Below are 27,449 nucleotides of genomic sequence, written 5' to 3' on the forward strand. Positions count from 1 at the left end.
AAACACCAGGGAGTAGTCCAGGGACACTGGATTGCTCCCAGAGCAGTGTCAGCAGAAAGATGGGGCTGGAAGGTGAGGTGCAGTGGCATAGGAGTGACTAAAAGACAAGGAAGTTATAGACAGTTCTCGAAGAAACTTGACTAAGAAAGGAAAGAAACATGTGCCAATACTGGAGAAAGACAGGCTTTTGGATTTTGGAGCTGTTTTTTTTTTAGCACAGCAAACACATGAATTCATTTCTAAATGAAAGAGAATTTAGGGAAATGAGACCCTAGAAAGGAAGAAGTTAGGAGGACAGCTGACGATGGGGCATGTCCATGTGGGGACAAGAGTAGCTGGGACCCAGAGCACAGGGGAGGACAAGGAAGGATTCCTCATCCTCTGACCTCCAGTGAGGTGAGAGTGGCTGCAGACATTTACGAGCGGTCACAGGCAGGAGGGTGAAGGGAGCTCACGCCTCTCTCTCCTGGCGGAGGCAGAAGGGTTGAGTGTGAGGAGAGCCGTGAGCATGGGAAGAGTGGTTGAGAGAAAAGGGAAAGGGAGACAAGGTCAAGAGGAAGCAAACTTAACAGGAAGGGAATTGGAGGATGTGAAAACAAAAATGCACGTGTTCCATGATGTACCTGAGGTCCACCCTAGGGTCCCCAGCCAGTCAGCTGTGATGATTCAATGGGCTGCTAGAACCAGAGGAACAGCATTCATACTCTCAGCCTGGGAAGGAGAACAAAGGAAACATTCCCTGGGAAAGGGACAATTTCCCATACTGGAAAAGAGAATGGGACTTAGCCTTAGTGGGAATAAAGAAGCTAAATTTAACTAATGAAGTCTGGACCCCATTCCCAACCAGTGAGATGAGAATCTGACGCTGACCCCATCTGCCATGCCACTAATACAGTGGGAGAGACGGTCAAGACAGGAGCGTAAACCAATGACTTTCAAACTTCGCCATGCACTGGAATCCTCTGAAGAGCTTTAAAACATGATTAATTGATCCCACCTGAGAGATTCTGATTTAATTGGGCTAGACTATTTGTATTTTTAAAAGTGTCCCATGGTTGAGAATCACTGGGCTAGACTACTCCATGGTGGTTTACATAAGTCAATGTATCAACTATGGTGAGTAAAAGGCTTCCTTTGCCTAGAATGAAGGGAGAATATGCAGAATGGGGGTCTCTTGAAGATCCTACACAAAAATCTCCATTATTCTTTTTTTTCATTTCTCTCTACCATGCTGCACCAGCCATTTGTAAGTTTTTTCTTGGGCATATCCAGAAATGTATAGTTTTGTTTCTAGTATGCTCTGTATGCTCAGGGAAATAGAGTCTCATGACTCTCTTGGACTGAAATAACTCCCCAAATTATGTTACCCACTCCCCATGATTCCAGTGTATTCTCTTTACATAATTCCATCTCAGCCACTATCCAGCCACAGCCTGCCTACTGCCCATCTGCTCTCTGTATGGGGCTGCTGTCACCACAGTGGAAGGTGTGGGAAGCATCAAAACCAGGATTCACCCCGTGCAGGTAAGAGCAGGATGTGATGGGGACCAGATGCTGGTTTAGGCACCCCACATAGTCTAATGTACTCCAGTTAGATCACCAACTTTAAAATCCTTTGTGCTTTTAAATTCTTATTTTGTAAGACTCAGTAATTCATAGCTAGGTATCTTCTCAGAATCTTTTCAAGATTCTTTCATTGATTTTAATATATCTTAACCCCAAGAAACCATCTCAGCCCCATCCTTACCCTAAACAAAAACAAGAACAGTCCAGTCTGATAAGAGGAGAAAATGAGGCAGAAAATCAGAAGTTTATAGAAGACACTAGTTGTCCATCGCATTTCAAAATTACTGAACTCTGATACAGAGGCCAATTATGTGTGCAAATATTCCCTGAATACTCTTCAAATGTCTGACAAGTAACCGTACACAGTGCTACAATGAAACACAGCTAAAACAACAAGGTGTTTACTAAAGTTTATATTTTAGAGAAATGGCAATGTTATTTTTTATATACAAGAATGTGAACTTCTGCAGGGATTGAGTTTTTAAGGCAGTGTGTAGAAAGAAAAGTATGAAAAGCTGTGATTTCCCTTGAGATTCCTTCTCTTGGAAGGCGAGACTGGAACATAGAGGCCACGAGCTCTCTCCTTCAATGTGTTACCTTTGATGAGCCCTTGTTACTAGTGCACATCTTTCAGCCATAAACTCAATGACTTTTTGGTCTCATTATGATCTTAGCCCTCACTTGACTCATCACTTTAACACTATGGAAGCACTTCATGCTGCACTTTCTCTCAGATCTTCATGGGACAGAAGCTAGATTTGTTGAGTAGTGAGTGCTCTGGAGCAGGCTTATACGGGCTTGCAAGGAGTGATTGTCAAATATTCAGGAATTTTGCAAGCCAGTCTTGAAACACAGCCATTATTAAAAATTAAACTATACAAACTTATAATTAAATAATTTATAAAATAATATCAGCCAAGGTGGAAGTATATATACCATGCAAATGGGCAGAAGATACAAATCAGGGCTTTTTTTTCCCCCAGAGAGCTAGTTGTTAAACATTTACAAGCACATTTACAGCCAGGTTTACATGATACATGTGAAACGACTGCATCTAGAAATAAACCCAACAGAGCCATATTTTCCTGTAGCATTAGAACTATGTCTGTCCTTTCAGTTTAGCCACACATGAAGTATTTGGCTTTCATTTTAGGAGCCACACTGTTTGAAAAATGTTTATTTAAAAACATTTGAATCATACTCAAGCCAGCCAGTTGAGTACCCTGTGAGAGGCAAACAGGACTGATACACACAGAGGGATCCCAGAGACAGGTCTGCCATCTATATCTTCATGGCATAGGGTCTTTGTATAAAGTAAAGTAAATTGTCATTTCTCACACAATTTTTTAGTGTTTTGTTTGTTTTGTTGTATTTGAGTGTATAAAGTTGAATGTGCATATATTAAATACATAAATAGCACATTACTAAACAGTACTTTACAATTTACAAAGCCTTCATATAGATTATGTCATTTAATCCATCAAAAATTCTGTAATACAAATGGAGAAGAGGATGAAAATGACTTGCCAGAGACTGTGCTAAATGATTCACACACGTTCGTTCACTTATTCTCATAACCTCCATGTAAAGTGGATACCATTATTATCCTAATTTTAAAGATGGAGAAAAGTCAAGTAAATCACACAGGGTCACACAGTTGAGGTGCAGTAAGGCCCAAAACACATGAGCGTGACTCCAGAAAATTTTACCTGTTTCTCTAAACTATGCTTCCTATTTCAGATGAAGAAAACAGGATCTATAGAGTAAAGTGACTTAATAAATACCTGCCACCAAGCTTTCTTGAGGGCAAAAATAATATGCATATGATATTAAGAAATAAAAGTGTTTTTCTTCCAGAGGACATCTTTTACCCTGCAGTTATTTCTGGAGAGCTAAATATGTAAGCTCTACTGCTTGCTGGTGTCCACGGGCGGGAAACAAGAGGTCTAAAGCATAAATGGTGTACCATTGTCTCCCAGGAAAGACTGGCCAAGTGTCATGGCACCCAGTGTGGATTCTGCAGCCCAGGGATGGTGATGTCCCTCTACACTCTGCTGAGGAACCACCCAGAGCCGACCCCTGAGCAGATAATGGAAGCTCTTGCAGGTGAGCCTTCTTGGCACTCTGCAGGCAGGGCCCAGGGCAGAAAGTGCTCAGGTAACCAGTGAGGGAGGCCCCGGCCCATGGAGAGAATCTGTGTCATGGCTTTGGGATTCCAGGGACCTGTCCAACATGCAGGCCTCCTTGGTACTTGTCTTGACACAGACTTTTCCAGGGAGGGCTGTCTTCATTTTGGCAGCAGTGATGCCAGGAATTGGGGCAATGGGGGTTTCATTATAAAACATTTTCCCTTAGTGGAGTCCTTTGTCATTCTGCAAAGGTATTTAAATGGGCTGTTTCTAATACTTTTAATACAATCTTTTCCAAATGTAAAAATTTTGGTAGTGTGGAAAAACAATATTTTGCTGTTTGTCTTTTAATTAATCTGTTCGAATCATTCATTAACTCTACTTACTAAAATTAACTTTGCCAAGAGGAAAGATTTGTAGATATTTTACATTTTTATGTTCTGGTTGGGTTCACTGTAATAATATCAAGGAGATCACGGACAACAATTATTTATCACAAATAAGCTTAGTGAGCAATTCAACCTCCTATGACAAAAAACATATCAAATTTAAACAAAGAACACATTTTTCTACCAAAAAAAAAGGTAACGAAAGTGGTTTTCTGTAACAAACATGCCTAGTTTCAAGGTAACTCATCCACTAGTTGTTAGAAGAAAGCTGGTAAAGCAAACCTGTAAATATTATAGGAAAGCTTTCTGTCCTTTGAATAAAGAGACCCAGACAGAAATCCAATTTTGAGATGAAAAGATGCAGAATAAAACTAAGTAAAAATTCAACTTAAATGTTATTGTAACTGGTATATAAATATTCTCTAGTATTTCCCCCTATCACTCAACAACTTAACTCAAAATTTTTGGTTTCTCATTAAATTCTATTAAAACTTTGGCCTATGGTTTCAATTATAATTTTAACCAAACCTGAATGGATTTGAACAATGGATAATCTTTGTTCAATGAGTAATCCACACTATGAGGTATTTAGAGCTTTAAAAAGCAGAGATTTTGTGATTTGTCATACTTCTTGTTTCTTCGAATACATGCAGGTAGTCTTATAGAGATGGATCATTTCCTTCTAGATTCTATGCCTGTAGTTCATAGAGCAACTGCAAGACATGGTGTTGTCAAGTTTGGCTAAATAGGTGGTTAGACAACCTTATTCTAGGTGTGGATAGCTTGGAGAGTATATTTTGGTTCACAGTCTCTCTACTTGTGCTCTTTCTGGAATTATAAATGTTAGCCACATTGATAACCTTCATGTTTATATTTTAAGAAAAACAATAATATAAAATAAAGTTCAAAGAAATGTAATTAGTATAGCCACATAACTTCTAAAATAGTCTACTGGTATAAATCATTGTTTCATTTAATCTAGTCTTTTCCCTTTAAGACTAAGGGGATAGAATAAAATTTTTGAATTTCCATCTTTTTTTTTCTTAGAGTCAAAAGAATTTCTGTAATGGATGTAATTAGCTTTTCTCTCGTGGGCGTTAGTACGGCTTGTGGACTTAGCACTGATTATGTGACCAAGAACGAAAAGAAAACAAAAACCCCTGATACCGGCTCAGTGGTCCCAGTCCCTCTTTGCCCAAGAGGGCATTTTGGGAGACGAGAGTGGATGAGAAAGGCTTGCTGAGGGCCACACATGAGATGTTCTGAGGGTGGGAGGGACACGAGCTAGAATAGGGGTGGGAAATGAGGCAGGAAGAGTTGGTTGGGAAAACTATGAAGATCTTTGGGGTATTTCAGGAAGAAAATGCAATCACAGCATCTGTTTTTGAAGAACATCTCCAAGGGGAACATTTATTCCAAAGAACCATCTAGCTGGTTTTAGGGAACAAAGAAGAATCTAGTTACTAATATAGCTCTTCCACTGAAAACATGAAGCACAGACATGCAATGTACTTCTGTATTATTTCTTAAACTCAATTCCTTCTTAATCAGGTAATTTGTGCCGCTGCACTGGATACCGACCAATTATAGAAAGTGGAAAAACTTTCTGCGTGGTAAGTTTTTTAAAAAAGAATATTTATTCTTGTTGACTTCTATATTAACAAACCTTTGCATAAAATAATCTATTCGATTCATTAATCTCTAAAATAACCTCATGATGACCTTTCTAACCACTTAAAGTTGCCCTCCATTGGTATGTTTTTAAGTAAAGCCACTATGTTGTTTATAGCCCTAAATTTGGCACTTTCTTGAGAAGTATAGTATATGGTCCATGGCATCAAGAAATGCACACTCTATTAAAGAAAATGAAACATAAGAACAATAAAAGTAGAAATGAAAAGCAAGATATTAAAAATTCCATATATTCTATATACCATGTATATAAATTTTGAAGGAAGATGGATTAAAGAGAATTAATAAGTGGGAAGGGAAGAGACAGAGGGAACTTATTGGAGAAAGGAAGTTTTGAGCTAGGTCCTAATGGAAGTGATGGAAATGAATGCCTGAAGAGAGGCCAGTAGAAAATTCCAAGTAAGAAAATGCACAAAAATAGGAAAAAGAAAGATGTCCAAGGTTGTGGTAAGAAACTGATGTGACTGAAGCATTGGAAAGGAAAAAGATAATGTTTGGGGCTAAAGAATTCAAACTTAAAGCTGATAACCAACATGTAGTCATTATCTGGTCTCAAGCTAGGAGTAACACAATGAGAACAGTGTTTCAGAAGGAAAATTCTTGACACCTGCCTATAGGAAGAATAAGCCTGGGGAGATATGGTGGGGATTGAGGGCATGGACTAGTGCAGTATCCCATGCATAAGGAATAACGACCTAGACCAGTGTGGCACATGTGAGGACAGAAAGATAACATTCTAGAAGGGAATTGGCAGAATCATAACCAGTACCTAGTGACAAGTGCAATGAGAAAGGAATCCAAGTCACCTTCAAAGCTGAGAGATTAAGAAACCAGACAGGGCAAAGGAAGTTGGGGGGAAAAAAGGTAATTTATGGGGGGGGGCAGGTAGTTTTGAAATATATTATTTTCAGAAAGTTAAATGTCAAGAGGAGACATGCTTTTGAGAAGATTTTAGGGTGTTATTCCAGCACCCACTTTTTATGGTAAAAATAATTCAAGGTATAGCAGTTCATTACAAGCACTATAAAGTCTTTGAAAAAGATGTGATTTTATGCCGTTAATGAAGAATTTTCAGAAGTTTTACGAACTACAGGCTAGTTTATTTTAAGTCCTGGGTAAGATACTATTTATGTTGTATCATATGATTAGCCAATATTCTACCACTTTTGACCTACAAAAACAGCAACTTCATGTTATTCATCCTAATACTATGTGATTATTTTCCTGGAGACAAAATCTATATCTAATTTATCTATAAAGATATAGATAAAAATAGGTATTTTTACTCACTCACTCTAGGCCCCAATGCATGAACTTGTACTGAGTTCCTTTATTATGAACAGTGTTGTCATGAAATCCAAATCCCTTCTTAACTCTGTAGAAAATGACCTTACAAGCAAAAATATCAGTTGCCACTTTTGCAGCAACTGTGTCAGACACTGTGTCCAACTCTTCTCATATTTTAATCTAACAAACCTTTGGGGATGGGTTTTATCCTAATTTAACAAGCTCAACCTGGCTAGTACATGGTAAAACAGGAACCAGACCCCAGGTCTCCTTGACTCCATGTATGAAGCGCAGCATCTCCAAAGCGCCACAGACCCTTAGGCAGGCTTTGCACATTGAAAAGGGCAAACAAGAACAGTCTGACAGTTGCAGTAACTGACAAACGAATTTAGGCCAAAACCACTACACATTTGGCTCTGCAGGAAATGTCCTGAAAATTAAGATTAAATGGTTTGGGGCTTGAATCATATATATAATTCAGAATGACTCAATAACATCCAGATAAACTTGGGTTTTCAGCTTATTTACACGTGTGTGTAGAAAGTCTCAAAGGCAGTATGTCTTCCCAGGACTTTATTAAAAGACACACGCCGTGTCATTAAAACAAAGAAGAGTGATCTGTTTGGGTTTTTTAGTTACCACATTATAACTATACTCCATTTATCTCACTTCCAGCAGGAAGCGTTAGTGGCAGACTGGCAGACCATATCCATCTCTAGTCCCCCTTGTCTTCCCCAGAGACTGGAGTGACACCATTCACAAGGCTCTACCGTGAGCATGGTTGCACACTCACTGTAATTTTCTTTAGTTGTTCAGTGACAGAATCGCTTTTAACCCACCCTGCCAGGTACTTAGGTAGGTGTTTAAAAAATCAGCCCATGAATTTGATTTAAACTGCCTTGTTCCCTAAGGAATCAACTGTTTGTCAAATTAAAGGATCAGGAAAATGCTGCATGGATCAAGAAGAGAGGTCTTTTGTGAATCGACAGGAAAAGGTGTGTATCTGGTTGTTCCACTTCAGTTGGGATCGACTGAAAAATAACCACATAAATGCAAGTTTATTCAAGTTTTCTATTCTTGTCAGTGAGTAAAGTGCAAAATAAGTTAATTCAGGGCATTTTGAAGTCCCAAGGAGCTCCAAAAATTAGCAAGCCCATGACTTTCATGAGGCTGATCACCACAGAAGGCTGTTTTCCTCTGTGCCTTAATATGGGTTTACCAACACTCCCAACAAACACAAAGAGGAACTAAGCAGTGGTGCACCTGCATGCTCATGCCAAAAAAATCTGCAAATAATACCTGAGACTCAGCAAGAAGTTTCAAACCCAGTTTCCGATGCCTGAGGAGGAAAACCAGAGTCCAGTAAATTTGCTAGGGAGACCATCCTGTGGTCCTGTGAGGGTGGGAAGAATTCCATTCAGGGACAGTCTGTGACTCTGGCACCTCCATTTTGTGCTGGGGATGCCAGGCACAGCAGCCCTGACTCTGAAGTCTCACACACTTAAAGACTCCTGTACCTCTCTCAGTAACTCTGAAGTTCTACTTGTAATTATGTTTGTATTTTGTTTTGTTTTGTTGAGATGTGTACCAAACTGTATAATGAAGATGAATTCCAGCCCTTGGATCCAACCCAGGAGCCTATATTCCCTCCTGAGCTGATAGTAAGATACTTTACTTTTGTCGTCTCGTAACACGGTCTGGTATATGCCCTTTTGTATTACATTATGGAATTACCGAGTTTCAGATATTAAAAGTTGGAAGTGTGTTCAACATGGATAATGGAGCAATACCCCACTCGTTCAGCTCTCCTGTAAATAATTTGAAGAAGACAGCTTAGAAGAGTGTTTCTGCCAGGACCTCAGAGATGCTTTGGTCCAACTCACCTGAAGATCCTGCGGTCAGAGGGTAGCTATACTGAGAGATATCTTAAAGGCATTTTGTAAAACAGGTAAAGCAAGAATCAAATGATACTTGGAATTATGAGATTACACTATTCTTACAACTAACATTTGTGATTTCAATTCAGTGGAGAGAAAGAGAGAGAAAATAATATAAATAATGTGATGAAGGGCTGGCTGGTTAGCTCACTTGGTTAGAGCGGTGCTGCTAACACCAAGGTCATGGGTTCAGATCCCCACACCGGCCAGCCCCCCAAATAAATCAATGCATGCTGTGGTGCGCCCACCACTCCATTCCATGACTATTCCCTGGAGGGAGCATGAGATGAGCGATACAATTACACTGGCTTCTCAGAGGTCTCAGTCCCCACACACCTCTCAAAGTGTGAGGCCTTGGACACCCCAACTGTGAGTCTAGTATTTCAAAATTATATGTATAGGTATCAATATATACATATGTGTGTATGTGTATACAGAGTTGTAAAAACAATCCATTTATACGATACCTGGTGAATCATTTGAGGCATTTTATTCAAGGATAATTTTGCCTATAAGCAATTTTTGTCCTACAAAAAAACCTAATCCCCATAGATGAGTCTCCTCTGAGTCACTGTTAGGGTGTAGCAAGGACAAGAAGCCTGGTGCTTTCACCCTCTGTGCTGCTTCCTCCCACACACTCACTTCGCAAACGCAGACAGGGCTTACTCTATACCCAGTTCTTCATGGACACCCATGTCTGTTCAGTGGTGCCCACATGGATCTCAGTCTGAGTGGTTTCAAACAGACCACCTTTCCTGATCCCTAGAAGATGGGTCTCCTCAGAAAGCTGAAATGACCGGCCAGCCGCTTGGACACCCAGAGCAGTGGATGTACTCATAGCTTGTTGTTCACGAGCCTTACTTGAAATCATAATGGCTTTGCTTCTCTGTAGAGAATGGCAGAAAACCCAAACAAGAGGAGGCTGACATTCCAAGGGGAGAAGACTACCTGGATCACCCCAGTGACCTTGGATGACCTTCTGGAGCAGAGAGCTAATTACCCCAAAGCCCCACTCATCATGGGGAACACTGCAGTGGGTGGGTGGTTGTTACACATGTTCTTTAGATTAGGTAACCTAAACATCTGTGTCTCTTTAAACTCTTTGTCAATGCAATTCATTTTTATTAATGATACTCTGGTCCTTTAGAATGCTTTATTGTTTTCTTTTGCAAATGACTCATGTAAGTCACAGTTTTCACTATGGCTTATCAGTAAGCAACATCTATTAACATTCATTGTCTTCCTTTCCTAATTTTTCTCATTACTTTAAACACTTTTCCCCTTCAGGACCCAGGATTAAATTCACAGATGAATTCCATCCGGTTTTCCTATCTCCACTTGGGCTGCCAGAACTACATTTTGTGAACCCCACAGATGATGGTAAGCACCTTCGTTTTCAAATAAAATGTAACCATTGGCTGTTGATGGGCCGTCAGTAATCAGTTACATGCGCTGGGTGAATTTGAGCTCTTCAGAGAATATCTGACCTTGTTTATTCATTTATTCATTCAAAGCTATTTATTGAGCATCTACTATGTGCCCTCTATGAGCTTTTTCAAAGTGACCCACTCAGCTACATCACTGAGCACTACATTGTCATAAGAGCCATAATGGTGGGAAGATACCACAGAACTAGCTCATCAAGGTATGGAGGGACTGACCAAATAAAACGTTAAGACGTTTGCTGGCCAGCAGGAAACGTTCTTGCCACATATTAATCCCTGATTCACAAATTTGCTCAAGGCTTATCCCATAACCATATACATTCACACCCCCACACACACACGTCTGGGCCACAAGATTTAAATGTAACTGTGACCCTGTTCACAACGTTTATTTTTACACTCTTTTCACAATTTACCATGTGCTGTCACATCTCTTATCTTTTGATCCTCAGGACAACCCTGGGAGGTGGACATAGTAGGTAGCCTTGACATCTCCATAATCCTACTGAAGATACAGAATCAAAGTAACTTCCCCAACATCACACACCTGACATATGGCCAAGTTAGGACTAGACCCTACGTCTCCTCACTCATTCCACATAATACACTTAATAAGGATGTCTGAAAAACATATCCCGTTATTCACTACCCACTAGGCATTTGAATGGATAACAGGCTATTGGAGCTAAAAATCCTATAAAATAAGGTCCTCCCTAATGAGTAAACAGAAATCAAGTGGATAATACCTTGCTATCCTCTCTGGCCTGCCAATCTTAAGTCAGTTTACTCATTCATTTCTTTATCTGTTGGAAAGTCTATCTGTATCAACAGACTCACAGGAGGAGATGGAGCAAGGGGAGGCCAGGCTGTACTGGAAAGGGTTGGGAGGAAGGTGTGGGAGTTATTTGTTAGGGTGTGGTATAGAGGGACCGGGAGGTGGAGACTGTAGAACTACGTATTAGTCCGTTTCTGTTGCTTATAACAGGAATACCTGAAACTGGGTAATTAGTAAGGAAACAAGATTTATTGCTTACAGTTTTGGAGGCTGGAAAGTCTAAAGTCCAGGGAACACATCTGGTGAAGGTTTTCTTTGGTGGTGACACTGTTCAGTGACACAGGGTGTCACATGCCAGATGGTTTGAGCAGAGAGAGCTTCCCACATGCTCTCCTTTTAAAGCCATCAGAACCACAAAAACATGACCACCATTAAACCATCAATGGATTAATCCATTCACTAGGGCAGGGTCCTCACAATCTAATCACATCTTCAAGGCCCCACCTTTCAATTCCCATATTAGGATTTCCCATCCTCTTAACAGTTACAGTGTGGCTTAAGCTTCAGTGAGTTTGGGTGACAGTCAATCCACAGCATTTTTCAAACTTTTCTTCATTACCACCCCTCTAAGGAGCAAAAGACATTGTTTCCCTAATCATCCCTCCCTGAAGTTTTAATATCACACGCAAACTGTATATCTGTTTATGTACAGAATGTGTGTCAATGCTTCATACATAAAAAAGAGGAAGATTTTTTCACTCCCTTGAAAGCAGTGTTGTCCCCATTGAGACTGCATGAACCAGATGACATCACTACTCAAATCATACCTGCAAATTAAACTGGCCCAAGGTACAGGCAGGTGTTTATTCTTATCTTTTTGACAAGGCAGCAATTGGAAGAGATGGCTGGGGAAGGAGGACAAACAGGCACTGCAAATTTTGCAGGTCAATTCCCACTTAGGTTTAATGATCTTTAAAAAAAAAAATCTTATAGGACCATGGCTGGAGTTTTCACATTTGATCAATTTATTCAGGAAAACAGTAAGTGGGGAGTAAATGAAATAATGAATTTTAGATATCTATGGTTGATATGTGCTAAAATGTATGGCATATATGACTATGTACGTGTCTCAGAAAAAGGATTTGGTACTTAATATTTGGGAATAAAGCAAGTTGTCAGAAATATCTTTAGTTATTTTTGGCTTTTGCCATTCTAAGTAAATATGAAAAAAGAAGATATATTTAAAAGACTGTTTCCTGCAACCCTATCTCGTTACAGTTCCCTTTAAGCTCATATCCCACTCCCTAATTTTTAGGGGTTACAATCGGTGCGGGATACAGCCTGGCCCAGTTGAATGATGCCTTACATTTTATTGTTTCGGAGCAACCAAAAGAGAAGACAAAGACTTTTCGTGCCCTCCTGAAGCATCTGAGGACACTTGCAGGAGCCCAGATTAAGAATATGGCCGTATGTTCTCTACTGTTATATAAAATAAGCCACAGTTATAGAAAGTCATACAGTTCTGTTCAGTTTAACAAACATTACTCTGAAGAGGAATCCCAAGTTAATGTTGAACAAGTGTGTACAGTATGAGTGTGAGTGTGTGTGTCCACACATACTTCATAAATATACACGTTATTTGTCAATTAAAAATTTTAAAATAAAAATAAAAACTGTACACATAAAAATTAAGATTCAACCAGATGGATTGTCAGTACGGTCCTGTCCAGTTCTAACAAGCAATGAAATATGTCTTATCCAAGGTATAGTAAACAATGGCCTACGTTTCCAAAATGCTCTTTTATGGCTAGTTCTCCTCTTAAATCTTTGTATCGAGGTCAATTCCTAAACATGTGTATCCCATATGCCCATGATTGGACTCCCCCATTTTTCTAGCTTATTGGGGTTTCCTTGTTATTTAAGATTTAAGAGGAATTGGTCCAAACCACTCCCTATTCCACACTCTGGCCAGTTCAGCAGGACTCGGTGGGGGCCAGGAGATACTGCGTTTCTCCTAATTGTGTCTGGCCCTTCTGCTGATTCTCAAAATCTACCATGTGTTTTCATCTTCTGCATCTTCCATGCCTTTTGGGAACCACATTGCTCCTCTCAACATTGACTTGTCCCCTTAAGCCTCCCTAAGGTCCTCTTTTTAAGGCTTGTGTGAAGCAACCTTTACTGAAGTCTTAAGGCGACAGAGAAGCATTCTACTGCCACAGCAGCACAGCAGGCATTTTGGACGTAAATGCTCCATTTCCTGGTTCTTTAGAGATGACTCAGGCTCCAGTCTCTCCACCCTCCCCCATGTTGTTGGATGCTGTTTTCTCCTTTTGGCCCTTTCCCCCCTTCCCCCTAACCTCCTGGCACCAGCCCCCAAATTCCCATTCGTTTCCCTTTTCGCCATCTATCTTCACAAGCAAACATGCCTATCAAGGAATGCTTTCAAACAAAGACAAATGCATATTAGGGTCAGTTCTCAAAGAAATTATTCCTCCTCATTGCACGTGGAAAAGGGAAGTTTTCTCAAGCTGTACATTTGGATGAGGTCGGGAGAGAGAATCTTGCTTAACGTGTTGTCTGATTTGTTTAGCTGCCCCCAAACTCTGCCAGATCTTTCTACAAAGTAAAGAAGAGAATTAAAAACTTACACAAGATCCCTGTATACATATTTTTTATTTGTCCAATAAATAAGTGTAGCTTTTTAAATGCCATCTTTTTAAATTTAGACTTTAGGAGGACATGTGGTGAGCCGGCCGAATTATTCTGACCTAAATCCCATTTTAGCAGCAGGAAATGCTACCATCAATCTAGTATCTAAAGGTAAGAGACCACACTTTAGGCGTTCTATTCTATGCTTATCACTGTCGTTATGTAGCTCCTGCTGTAAACCATGAACTAGGGACCCAAGTACATCTAATGTAGACTCATAGGCTATGTGTACATCACCTTAAACCTAAGGATGAAACTGTGATAAATGACCCTACCCTCCAGATGTCCTGTATCTTGTAGATCAGATACTTAACTGCACAATTTTTCTTAAATATTTGGCCACATTTATGAGCAGTTCAAATTGTAGTATCAAAGCAGTTGAAGAAAAAATTAATGAGAGGTATCTCTAGTTTTAAAGGTTTATGGCATATTTCATTCCAGTGTTTTATAAAAATGGAAATTTTGCATATACAACTTTTCACTTTAAACAAAATCAAGTTTATGGGGCATATTACTTATTCTCTTTTTATTCAAAGACATTTTGAGTGTCTTTTGACTTTGTGGAGGAAAAATGATTTAAACTTAAGGAAATAAAAACAAATGAATATTTTTATAGGGCTATTGATGTAAGATATCTTCTCTTTGATTAAAATTACATTTTTAAAAAAAATTGTGGCCCAAATAAGAGTACAGTAAACTGTTTAAGAAAAAATATAAATATACTATAGATATATACATCTACACACACACATAAGAGCACTTCAAAAAATTCATGGAAAATTTTCTATTACCTTTTAATTCTATATTTCAACAAACTTTTTGAAGTACTCTCATGTATGTATATGCGTGTGTATATATACAAATATATGTATATATATTTTATATCAGGAATACCGCCTCTGCCGCTCATACTTTGGGAAGGTCACTTAACCTCTCTGGACCTCAGTTTTACCATTTGTGAGATATATACATAATATGAGGTTGTTTCCATATAGCTTTAAAGTTCTTAGGCCTAACTGTGTATAATGGTCTCTAAGACCCAGAGAAGACTTTTCAGCTTCTCTGGTCCAATCCTGTCATTCCGCAGCTTCTGTGACTTGCCTAAGGTGGCCCAGCTTGGGAGCTGGAACTAGCGCATATCTTCTGGCTCCCAGCCTGTGCATTCTCTTTCCACCATATGTCATATCTGTCCTTTGTCGCATATTCTTCAATCTGATAAGCTCATTCTAATCAAGGTCTTTTTCTCTAACAGAAGGAGAACGGCAGATTCCTCTAAATGGCCCTTTCCTTGAGAGATCACCTGAGGCCAACCTGAAGACGGAAGAGATTGTGTTGTCTGTGTATATTCCCTACTGTACTCAGGTGAGGGCTCCCTGACCCGCTGCTCAGCCTGACCGAAGTCCCGCTTGCCCTGTGCAGCAAGATGCACACAGCTTCCAGGGGAATGGTTTCCTCTTGATTTTGAACCAACTGCTTTAGGGACAATTTTGTGTTGCTACACAGGGAGGAGCAAATTCCCAGATAACCATTTGATTTGTATTTATATCAGGGCCACGTTATGACTTTCACGGGCCCTAGGCACTTTTGTCTTCATGGGTCCCTTCCCCCATAAAGAATAAAATTAAAAAATAATATGTGATTGTGTCGGTATAAATATGAATATAATCCTGGCTGCATTCAGTATTCTATATTCATTATTATTTTCTCTTGGTTTTAAATGAAATTGAAGTAAAACATTTCCATGGGTCCCTAAAAGTATATTGAGCCTGATCTCTGTGCCTAAAGGTGCATTGGCCCTGAGAAACAAGAACCATTCCTGTGAGTTGAATTTTCGGTTTCAGATAAATATGCATCTTGCCAAGAGTGAGTCAATCTATAGTCAGCAGCATCTACAGCAAGTTTCTGGTAAACTGAAAGTTCATTGTCATAAACATACTTGCATGTGAACCAACATTTATTATGCAAATTGTTCAAATAAAATTATTTATTTATTAACCAAATACCAATCTATATCCCAGGCACAACACTCAGCCTGGAAGATACCACAAGAGTTTATAAAACACAGATGGGGTCCTGTCCTTAAAGGTCTCTAAATCTAACAGGAAGGGCTTAAAATAAGAAAAAACCAAATCGCCTAGGATGGGAAATGAGTGTATGAAGAGTGGGAGTAGCTCTGGTGACTGGGAAAGCCCTCCCCTAGAGTTGTTCAAAGGGGAGGGAGGGTAGTTGGGGTCAAACATAGAAGGTGGTAGACTCTGAATCAGTCGAGAGAAGGGGATGGTCATTCCAGGCAGAACTATGTGGGGGTGCGGATGAGGGAGTGGCAGGTTGGGAGGCCCGGGGTAGGGCGAGGGGGCCGGAGCAGCCCTGTGGGAAGGAGGGGAAGGTGGGAGGGCGGCTGGGGCCCCATCACCAAGTGCTGTACGTGGATCGCTCCATCAAGGAGTTTGTACATATTCTAGCAGACAGCCACCTTTGAAGGTTTCAAAGCAAGGTGAAATTTAAAGAAAAGTAGTATTTTAAGAATATCAACCCAGCAGAAAGATAGAGGGTAAATACGGTGGAGGAGAGACTGAGGGTAGAATGCCCAGTTAGGAGGCTAATGTGGTAATTCAGGCGGGAGGTGGTGATGAGGGTGGAGACGGAGGTGCCCCCTGGTCAGTACAGCAGAGTAGGCATTATCAGTGTCTCAAACACTTCTTCATCACCAGTGCTTTCTCTATCAAAAATGTGTTATCCTTCACAGGGTCCGTGGTGGGAGGATTTAATCCCCACCCCACCAAGATGCTGGCTGCCCAGAGAGGCTTTCCCCCTGCATGGCTCTAGTGTTCCACACTAGTAATGAGATTTAACCTGGAATGACAGGTTTAGACCTAGAAAGAACTGTGGGGACCATTTGCTCCGGTGGTTTTCAAGCTTTTTCTTTTTGATAGTAGAACTCCTTATTCAAATGAAATTTACAGAGACCGCCAAACTAAAATCGGTACAAGTGAAGCTGTGGTAGTTCAAGCTGAGAGGCACCCTCTCTCCTGATCGTCCCTTCATCCCACTCAGCAGCCCAGAAGTCACTGTTGGATCAAACCCATCCTTCTCATTTTAAAGAAAATTAAGACCCAAACAGTTTAAGTCACTTGCCCAAGTCCACATGTGGCAATTCAGAGTTGAAAGGCATAGAGCTTAGTGGATAACCATAGACTCTGGAGCCAGACAGCTTGGGTTGGACCCCGAGCTCTGCCACTTACTGTGTGACCTTGTGCAAGTTATGTAACCTCTCAGTTTACTCATCAGTAAAGTGGAAATGAGTAGAGTTCTTGTGAGGATTAAATATCAACACGTATGAAGCCCATAGGACAGTGCTCACATTCAGTCAACACTATCGTCAATAACAGCGCCTTTGTAATATATCGTTCCCTGGACCCTCTTCATTACAAATCATCATCAGAGTTGTTGCTGTACAGCAGACTACGGAGATAAGCACTAAACATTCTGAGTGTTTTTCTATCTCTAGTGGCACTTTGTGTCAGGATTCCGGCTGGCCCAACGTCAGGAGAATGCCTTTGCCATTGTCAATGCCGGGATGAGTGTGAAGTTTGAAGACGGCACAAACATAGTCAAGGACCTTCAAATGTTCTATGGAAGCGTTGGCCCCACCATTTTCTCTGCAAGCCAAACCTGCAAGCAGCTCATTGGAAGGTATGTTGTAGCATATCTGGGACATGAAACTCAGGCCTTTCTATTTTTAGTATTTTAATGAAAATAGAACTTGTGGAATTTTTTCTAAAATATGCATGAAATAATCTAGAAAATTTAAGCACTGCAGAAAAGTATAAAGGTACAAGCCACCCAAAAGCCAACTTGTTCAAGGTACAATGACTCTTTCATTGCAGGTTTCTATAATAAGATTAATGCATAAATTACGTGGTCTCAGTAGTTATCATCTTTAAATTTTCACTTTTATTTAATCTGTAAAATAAGTAAATGTCTCCTGTAGTGTGTCCTAAGGCATATAAAAACATTTATGTGAAAATGTCCTTAAACCACTCAAAGAAGGTAGAATATTCAAAAAGTTTAAATAGGATTCTTCCCGTTACTGTCATTACTTCTAGCATTTGGAAAGTAAGTTTTTAAAATTCTTCCAACTAGTGCTTTTACAATAATTTTTATCCACCCATCAGGCAGACAGACAAAGCCCAGGATCTCAGAAAGCTTGGGTTTTAGTTTTTGGTTTTTTGGTGGGTTTTTTTTTTTTTTTTTTTTTTACCCAAGCTATTTGAGGTAAATCAACGTTCTCAACCCATGAAGTTGAAAATAATAACAAAGGTGAGGAAAATTTGGGAACCACTGCAGCATATCCTAAAGAAAGCTAATGAGATGTTTTGAGGGTATTTTGTTTGGACTTTGAGGGTGGATACAGTTTGCTCTCCATCTTTCCTTGCCCTACCCCTTTAGTGTCTGACTTTGCCTCTTCAGTGAAATCTTTACGTCCTTTTCTACTAGGCAATGGGATGACCAGATGCTGAGCGACGCCTGCCGATTGGTCCTGGATGAGATCTGCATCCCACCAGCAGCTCGGGGTGGCATGGTGGAATACAGGCGAACCCTCATCACCAGCTTACTCTTCAAATTCTACCTCAAAGTACAGCGAGGGCTGAATGAAATGGTAATTGACCTCTGTGGGTCTCTGGGTACCTTGACATTCTGAGCATGCATCACACGTGAAGGACTTCCTCTGCCTGGCTCTGATAATGCATTGAGGGCACTTGGGATGGCGTCCACGGTGTGATGCTTCCAGCCTCTGATGCTTCCTCCTGGGCCTGCTTTGTTCTCTCCTCTCTCCCTTCCTTCACTTCTGGGCTGAGGAGGAAACAATCTTGTTATTCCATTTGCCCTGTAATCTGTGTGACAAATGCTGATGTGCAATATCAAGTTAACCTACAGTGCTGAAAAGCCTTCGGTAAGTAATCGTAATAGCTTTTCCTTTTTTAAAGAAAATTTCCTTATTAAAATAATACTTTGATATTTAGAAAATGTGAAGAAGCCAAAATGGAAAAGTCATTTGTAATTCCATCACCCATAAATAACCACTATTAATATTGTGATATACATCCTTCTAAACTCTTCTTTATGGGTGTGTATGTATAGGTGCAACTGCTTGGTATAGCTTGCTTACTTCACTGAACTAACATAAACATCTCCTAATGCCATTAAATATTTTTCAGTGACATCGTGACATAATGGTTGCATGGCATGTTCATGGATAATTGTGCCATTACTTGATCCATTTCTTATTTTTCTTATTTTTGGACTTTTAGATTGTTTCTTGTTTTCTGTTAACTATTTTTCTCTTACCTAGCCTACTTTAAAATAATCTCCACAACAGTGTTTCTCAAAATATGGTCCATGACTGTGAGTGTACCCTTGATAAGTCATGAGCTGATCCCAAAATGGCAAAATATGACTACACACACATTTCTGTTATGACTGACGGATTTGCTCTGTTAGTTCAGCCAGTCCTTTTTTTATTATTTTTATTAACATTATTTATTATGATTATCACTATAATTATATTTTATTACAGATCATTATATACTTTATAACGTATTCTATAAGATTTCAGCATATAAATATATAATCTGTATATGCCTATTATTATATATAATCTATTAAATATATGTTTTTATTTTATATTTATTATACATTATCACATATTCTCTTACATATTACATTCTATGATATGAGGGTACCTCATAAAGCTCATGGAAAGATTCATATTATCTTTTAATTCTATTTTTCCAGAAACTTTTTGAAGTACCCTCATATTATATTTTCCATCATTATAGAAGAACTCAAAACAAAGAAGCAAAAATTTAAAAACTCAACTGTAATCCAATAATCCTACTGTCTTAGTCTATTTCATGCTACTATAACAGAATACCGCAGACTGGTTAATGTATAATGAACAATTTATTTGACTCATGGTTCTGGAGTTTGGAAAGTCCAAGAGCATGGTGGCAGCATCTGACAGGGGTTTTCATACTGTGTCATCCCATGGCAGAAGGCAGAAAGGCAAGAGAGGGTGAGAGAAAAGGAAGAGAGGGCCAAACTTGCTTTCATAACAAACCCACTCTCAAAATAACAAACCCATTCCTATGACACAGACACTAATGCTACTCACCTCTTAAAGGTCCCACCTCTCAACACTGCTGCATTGGGGATTAAGTTTCCAGCATATGAACTTTGGGAGACACATTCAAGCCATAGCACCTACCATAACCACTATTAACATTTTGCAATACATACTTTTATGTTTTCCTGTTCTTTTTTTTCTCTCCCTTACAAAAAAATGGGATTGTACTGTACATAAACTTTAGTAACTTTTTTCCACTTGACTATATTTCATAAATATTTTTCGTTTTTATAAAATCATTTTTCGTGACTGCAGAATATTATATCTGGATGTACCATAATTTGTTTAGCCATTTCCTTATTGTTGGACATTTAGTTTAATTCCAGTTTCTTCACTATCACATCTGCAATTGAACATCCTTGTAATTTAATATTCACTTGCTCCATCAATTGCTTCTTTGAGATACATGCCCACAAGATTGGCCCAGATTTGAAAGTATAGCCTCCACTTAGAAGTGTACATATTTCCACTCATTCAAAAGGAGACCTTGTCATAAAGGAAAATCTTTACTTCTTGGAAATAATAACATTCATTTTTCTGTGTGCACAGACAGATGCAGTAATTCTTCAAATATCTGTTACTAGCCTAGAGAACTCAAAGCTCAGGGCTTCCTCCCAGCAAACTGGAATGTAAGATCTGGGAGAATAGATTGGATAACCTTATTTCTACACGCTTTTTTCCAAACTAATTACTCAGATTGTAAAATCAAATGTGAAATAATTTTCTTTTCAGAATCCCAAGAAGTTTCCTGATATCCCAGAAAAGTTCATGAGTGCGCTAGAAGATTTTCCCATAGAAACACCCCAAGGAATTCAGATGTTCCAGGTTGGTGGGTAGAGTTTCTTGGGTTTTAATCCATTTATGCATTCAGATGTATGCCTTATGCATACACCTCCACTTTTCAAAACTATATTTTTTATTACTTGTATAGATAACGTCTACTGAATTGGGCTGATGTTAACTATTGCTACGCTCACATGACTTGCTTGCTTAGCTTTTATGCGTTTACTCACAGCTACACAGGAATTAGATTCTGAATCACCCTTCTCCCACTATTTTCAGTTTTGTTGCCTAAACTTTTCCTCTTTTCTTGACCAGTGTCTACCCTGCCTTAAAACTTGACTCAATGCTTACTGCCTCTAGAAAGCCACCCTGAATCTCCCAGGACCTGTGTATTTTCCTTGCCCCATAGTAGTTGTGTAAACCATTCTTTATTGCTATGTGAAGTTGACTATATTATATTATTTTAATGTGTGTCTGTATGTGTTCTGATTCCTCAACAAGGTTGTAGAATTTTTGAGGACGGGAATGATGTCTTCCTTTTTAGGAGGGGAGAGGAGTTATGTTGTAACCAGGATATATCCCTTACCATTGTACTCAATGGATATGTACTAACCTTGACTCCCAGATATGAATACAATTCCCTGTATGCAGTTTTTTTCACTTGTGAGTAAGCCAGAATTACAAGATCCAGTTTTCAGAGCATAAGAATTTCTAGTAGTAAAATAATCTGCTTTGTTCATGAACAGTGTGTGGATCCCTACCAGTCCCCACAAGATCCAGTTGGACACCCAGTCATGCACCAATCAGCCATTAAACACGCCACAGGGGAAGCTGTATTTATTGATGACATGCTCCCCCTTGATCAAGAACTCTTCCTGGCTGTAGTCACCAGCACCAGAGCTCATGCAAAGATCATGTAAGGAAATAAAAGATGTTCCTATACGTTACTGAAATGGTGTTCACAGTTTCATTTTCAAATTGAGAGTGTATTATATATTTAAGTCAATGAAGATATTCATTTCCTCTTCTGGATGAGAATCAGATTGAGTATAGTTACGAAAGAATTTATAGTCGAGAGTTAGAACACCTGCTAAATGCTGGTATTATTCAACATAGAATATTGCTCCATGATTTACTTATGAGGTCCATTGTAGTTTTTCTCTGTGTTTGAGGAATCATTCATATTGTACCATGAGCTTGCCCTTGCAATTACAATAATTGCTTTCAAATTTTCTCTCCTAGATCAATTGATATTTCAGAAGCCCTGGCACTTCCAGGTGTGGTGGATGTGATAACAGCAAAGGATGTTCCAGGAGATAATAACCATCATGGAGAGATTATATATGCACAGAATGAGGTATGTGATTTGAATTTATCATTCAAATACTTTGCTGGAAATGACAACATGACTGTTGTTTGTGACTATGACATGCATGGATTCATGTTCACATCACAAAGACTTGCTGGAAACCAATGACTCCACCTCAGTTATTCTCAACTTCTCTCTTGAATTGTGGACTCCTTTGAGATTCTGATAAAAGCCGTAAGTCCTCTCAACAAAAGCTTCTAAAAAGTTATAAAAGTCATAGAAGCACTATATGAATAGAGCATAGGACATTGGAAGAACCAGCAGAATTTCAGGATGATGGGATCATTTTGTGTGCTATGGAAATAGTGAGGAATGTGGCTAAACACAACCAGAAAGCATATAATTAAAGCCAGATAACGAAGTTCTACATACAATTTTTGTGCCCTCTCAGTCCCACTCAAGCCACTGTTATAAATTTATTCTCATAGGTCAAAAATAGTCTTTCTTTTGGTTACAAAAACCCAGTGAATAAATGCAGGAATGTGGGGACAGTAATACCTTTTTAATGATTCTGCGTTTTAGCTAATTAACACGTGTTTTTTCTACAGGTAATTTGCGTGGGTCAGATCATCTGCACGGTGGCTGCTGATACCTACGCTCATGCAAAAGAGGCAGCTAAAAAAGTGAAGATCACTTATGAAGACATAAAACCGATGATTATCACAATAAAGGTAGCCAGACCACTTTGTGTCTTCTAGAATGACTAGGGTGGTGTACTTTAGGCAGAATTCAACTCATAGAGTCATAAAGCAGTATAAGTTGGGCTCCATCTATACTTTGTTCAGTGTTAGCTGTAGTTTTAGAGTGAAGGCTCCAGCAATCTGCACCTCAAGACAGAATACTGAGACCTTTCCTGCCTGGACCCCTCCTTCCCACCAGTGCTTCTGCAAGGACCTGTGGAAATGAAGCATCCTGTGCCCACTTCTGCCATGGCATCTTGCCAAGGCATAGCCAAGTGAGCTAACTGGCTGGTTAGCTCACTTGGTTAGAGCACAGTGTGGTAACACTGAGCACCACTGTCAAGAGTTCAGATCTCTGTACTGGCCAGCCACCAAAAATATTTTTTTTTAAAAAAGAAAGAAAGAAGCAGGTAATTAACACCAGAGAAATGTCCTTATGACCTCACATATAAAACTAGTCAGTAGGAAAATCTAGAGCACTATAGAACCATAAAAGTTGTAACATTTACTGTAATATAACTATTGGGTCCTCTGTCTCCCTGCCCACTTACTGCTTAAGCACAAGCTCTGGAGACAGACTACATGAATTCATAATCTGGCTCTGCTATTTAATAGCCTCTTAACAGCAATGAAAGCTTTGGCAAGTTTCTTAGACTCCTCATATCTCAATTTCATTATTGATAAAATGGGAACTATAAACGTACCTACACCAAATGTTCATTGCGAGGTTTAAATGAGAGAATCCAAGTAAAATGGTTAGGATAGCACCTGGGACAGGGAATGCATTCAATAAAAGTTAGCTGTCACTTTTGTTTTAGTTGTCGTTATTAATGAGGGCAAGGACGTGTTATATTATTGTGCTTTCTATCTCCAGTGCCTAGTGAAGAGCTAAACCCACAGTGAGTGTTTAATGAATGTGTGTTAGATGACGGGGGATGGAGGGATGGGCAGCCTCGAGCAGCCTCTTTCATTCTCACCATTCTTCCCAACAGTTGCCAAGTTCAAATCTTTCCCAGTTATGCTTTAAGTGCCCCTTAAGTCTGCCCCTTTCTTTCCATTCTCACTTTCACTCCATCCTCCAGAACAGTCCTCACTACCTATTGTCTGATTTACTACCATAACCACTTAAAGAGGCTTTTGTCTTCCATTTCAGCATACCTACCCACCACATTAGCTTTTCTAAACCACAAAGTTCATCGGTCACTTTTCCTATTCAACAGTGTCCCCTTAGATAAGGTCCAAACTCCTTAGTATGTCATAGTCCAGCCTCAGTCCACCTTTCCAAACTCATCTTCCACTGTCTACTGATAGAAAACCTGCACCCCAGCCAGCCTGGCCTTGTCCTCATTTTGGCCCCTCAGCTTGGTTTCAAATTCAAACCATTGTTTTATTATGTGCCCCTGGCTTTACATGATTCAGGATTCAACTCAGGTCACCTATCCAAGACCATCCTGAGCACTCCAAGCTCCACCAGCCTCCTCCCCGCGACCCCTCTTTAATCTACTGTGTAACCCTCTCACCCAGCGTTTACACCTTCGTGCCAAACTGCCTCAGATCATCACTCAGCAATCTAGAGGTGGGACCATGTTTACATACCCTGTATCCCCCTCAGCTCTTACCCAGATCACTGAACAAAATGGATGTGTCACCAATGCCTATAATCCATTTAAATTCGATTTCTGCTGACTTCACCCTGCCCTGGTTCTGATTGTCTTGGTATGTGAACATCTGAAAAAGTAAGAGCTAGAATTTTGATGGGGAACAAATGGCTTATCAGAATGCAAAAAAAAAAAAAAATTGTTGTTGTTGTTTTGGTTTGTCTTTCCACTGCAGCAAGCTCTAGAACACAATTCTTTTCTTACTGTTGAGAAAAAAATCGAGCAAGGAAATATAGAGCAAGCCTTTAAATACGTTGATCAAATCATTGAAGGTAAGCAGTCTTGGGCTAGAAAAGGGAAACTTCTGAAGTTGAAGGCTCTAATTTCAATCATCTGGTTTGAGAAATACTGAAATTCTATGGTTGTTCTTCCTATCCTAGTGTGATTTTTAAATAATTTAAAATGCACAATAAGTTTACAGTTTGATGAATTTTTACGTATGTATAAACTTATGTAAAACTACCCACATCAAGATATAGAACATTTCCAGCACCTCAGAAATCTTCCATATGTCTCCTCTTAGTAACTCCCCAAGGTATTTTTCTAACTTTTATCACTGTAGATTAGTTTTTACCTGTTTTGAACTTCATATAAATGGAATCTTACAGTAGAACCCGTTTTGTACCTACTTAATTTGTTTAATGTTATGTATGAAAGATTCATTCATGTTGTTGCATAGATTAGTAGTTCTTTGTCATTGTTTGGTAGTATCTCATTGCACAGATATTACACAATTTATTTATCCATTCTATCGGTGATGGACATTTAAGTTATTTTCAGGTTGGGGCCATTATAAATAAAATTTCTATAAGCACTTTATTTATTAATACCTGGGAGAGACCTTTAGAATACCTGTTTCTCAACATCTTTCTGTTTAAGCAGAAGATGTAGACTGCCTCCCAATTATAAAAAACAATTTACTACCTCAGAAAAGTAGTCAGACACAACCAGTAAACTCATGAGAGATGCTCAGAGGTTTGATTGTATCTACTACTTATACTAAACAATCATTACTCCAGGCCGACCCAGTGGCTCACTCGGGAGAGTGTGGCACTGGGAGCGCAGCGGCGCTCCTGCCGCGGGTTCGGATCCTATATAGGGATGGCCGGTGAACTCACTGGCTGAGCACGGTGTGGGCAACACCAAGCCAAGGGTTGCGATCCCCTTACCAGTCACAAAAAAAAAAAAAAAAAAAAAAACATTCATTACACCATAATGGATTCTATAAAATAAATTAAAAGAGATTTTTAAAGGACTATAAATTTGGGCCAAAGGTTATTCAATAATAATAATATCAGCTAACATTTATCAAGTACTTACTGTGCCAGACACCATGCTAAGCATTTTACCTATATTATATTATTTGATACTAATAACAACCCTAAAAAATGAGTATTATTATTAAACCTATTTTAAGCTACTAAGTATTTACTGGTAACAATTTCACATGCAAGCAGAACAACTCTGAGAAGGAACATATCATTAGCTTCATTTTAAAGATGAGGAGACTGAGGCTTATAAAATTTAGATAATTGGTTTAGGTCTCATATCCAGTTAGCAGCAGAAGCAAGAATGAAACCTAGGACTTGCTGACCCCAAGGCCCTTGCTCTTAAGCAACATGGTATATTTTCTTTTAATTGTTATTCTCACCTAAAGGGCAGCGGATTGACAAGATTGACAAGGTGCCATTTGGAATTTTGCCATTTGCGATCTTTGCCTTCTAGGATTTTGGCAATTGTGGGAGTTCAGAATTTTGGCACAAATAGGAAATTTGAAAATGAAGGAAATTTTGGCAGGAATTACTGTCACAGAGCATGCTAACATAGAGAAGAAGTGGAGTAGAGTGATTAAGAGCATGGATCTTGGAGTCAGCTTGCCTAGGTTTGAATCTCAGCTGTACCACTTACTATCTGTGTGACCTTGGGAGCTTACTCAAACTTTCCATGCCTCAGCTTCCCCAGTTGACAAGATGGAGATAATAATACATGCCTCATAGGATTGGTATAAGGATTAAATGAAATAATTGTCTGTAAAGTGCTAAACTTCAGAAAGAATACCTAGCGTATTGTAAATACTATGTAATTGTTAAATGAATAAATTTGGATTTAAAATATGCCTCTTTAGCATAAGGATTATTTTGAGCTGAAGGCAATTGAAAAACAGCAGACAGAAAAAAATTCTCTACCTTTCCCCTCTCTACCTAAAAGCAGGGCATAAATTTCCCTTTATGAAGTTATTCCCCCTCCCCTCTCTCATACAAGAGACAATTCTAGACTCTTATCAGCCCAAAGGCTGCACTGAGATGAATCCGCATAACAAACCTTACTAAAATAGGCCTTGACTTCTATTAGTTTCCCTCATATATTTATATTTCCATAATTTACCACTGCTAGAAGCTCAAAACTGCTTTTGTTTGTCTTGTCACTTCTCCACAAATTTATTGCCATTTTTTAAAATGGTATATAAACTTCCAGGTCTGACCACCTCTAGGGGTTTTCAGTTCATTTCTTTCTTTTTTTTTTTTTTTTCTTCTTTTTTTTTTTATGTTTCCTTCTATTCTAATAGTTTTGGGGGGCTCAGTTCATTTCTGAGAGCACTCCTCTCCCTTGCTCCCCCATATGCATATATAATAAACCTTTTCTCCTGTTATAAAATAAACTAAAAAATAAATTTGGGCTTAGATTAAACTTGGTATATACTTCCTTTCTGCACATTCTTTTGCCCCAAGAAATAATTTTAAATAATCCTTTGACTCCTGGCAAAACAATTCACTTAATTTAACCACACAAGGCTCTTTCAGATAGTTATAAAGTAAAAATATTGTCTTCCAATATTTAAACTA

General features: G+C 39.1%; 1 protein-coding gene across 1 annotated transcript in view; it reads left to right on the plus strand.

Annotated features, from left to right (window-relative positions):
* Positions 1–27,449, plus strand: part of LOC134382234 (aldehyde oxidase 4) — a 63,169-nt gene that overhangs the window by 9,256 nt on the left and 26,464 nt on the right. The window contains exons 4-20 of the mRNA XM_063102640.1: positions 1,416–1,524; positions 3,546–3,672; positions 5,636–5,697; positions 7,975–8,058; positions 8,644–8,724; positions 9,893–10,037; positions 10,288–10,380; positions 12,536–12,687; positions 13,947–14,040; positions 15,182–15,291; positions 17,438–17,622; positions 18,427–18,589; positions 20,849–20,941; positions 21,646–21,815; positions 22,142–22,256; positions 22,817–22,939; positions 24,782–24,878. Coding sequence (XP_062958710.1) covers positions 1,416–1,524; positions 3,546–3,672; positions 5,636–5,697; positions 7,975–8,058; positions 8,644–8,724; positions 9,893–10,037; positions 10,288–10,380; positions 12,536–12,687; positions 13,947–14,040; positions 15,182–15,291; positions 17,438–17,622; positions 18,427–18,589; positions 20,849–20,941; positions 21,646–21,815; positions 22,142–22,256; positions 22,817–22,939; positions 24,782–24,878 — 2,003 coding nt within the window. The remainder of the gene's footprint in view (positions 1–1,415; positions 1,525–3,545; positions 3,673–5,635; positions 5,698–7,974; positions 8,059–8,643; positions 8,725–9,892; positions 10,038–10,287; positions 10,381–12,535; positions 12,688–13,946; positions 14,041–15,181; positions 15,292–17,437; positions 17,623–18,426; positions 18,590–20,848; positions 20,942–21,645; positions 21,816–22,141; positions 22,257–22,816; positions 22,940–24,781; positions 24,879–27,449) is intronic.

Source organism: Cynocephalus volans, chromosome 1, assembly GCF_027409185.1.
Source record: "Cynocephalus volans isolate mCynVol1 chromosome 1, mCynVol1.pri, whole genome shotgun sequence".
Lineage (NCBI taxonomy): Eukaryota > Metazoa > Chordata > Mammalia > Dermoptera > Cynocephalidae > Cynocephalus > Cynocephalus volans.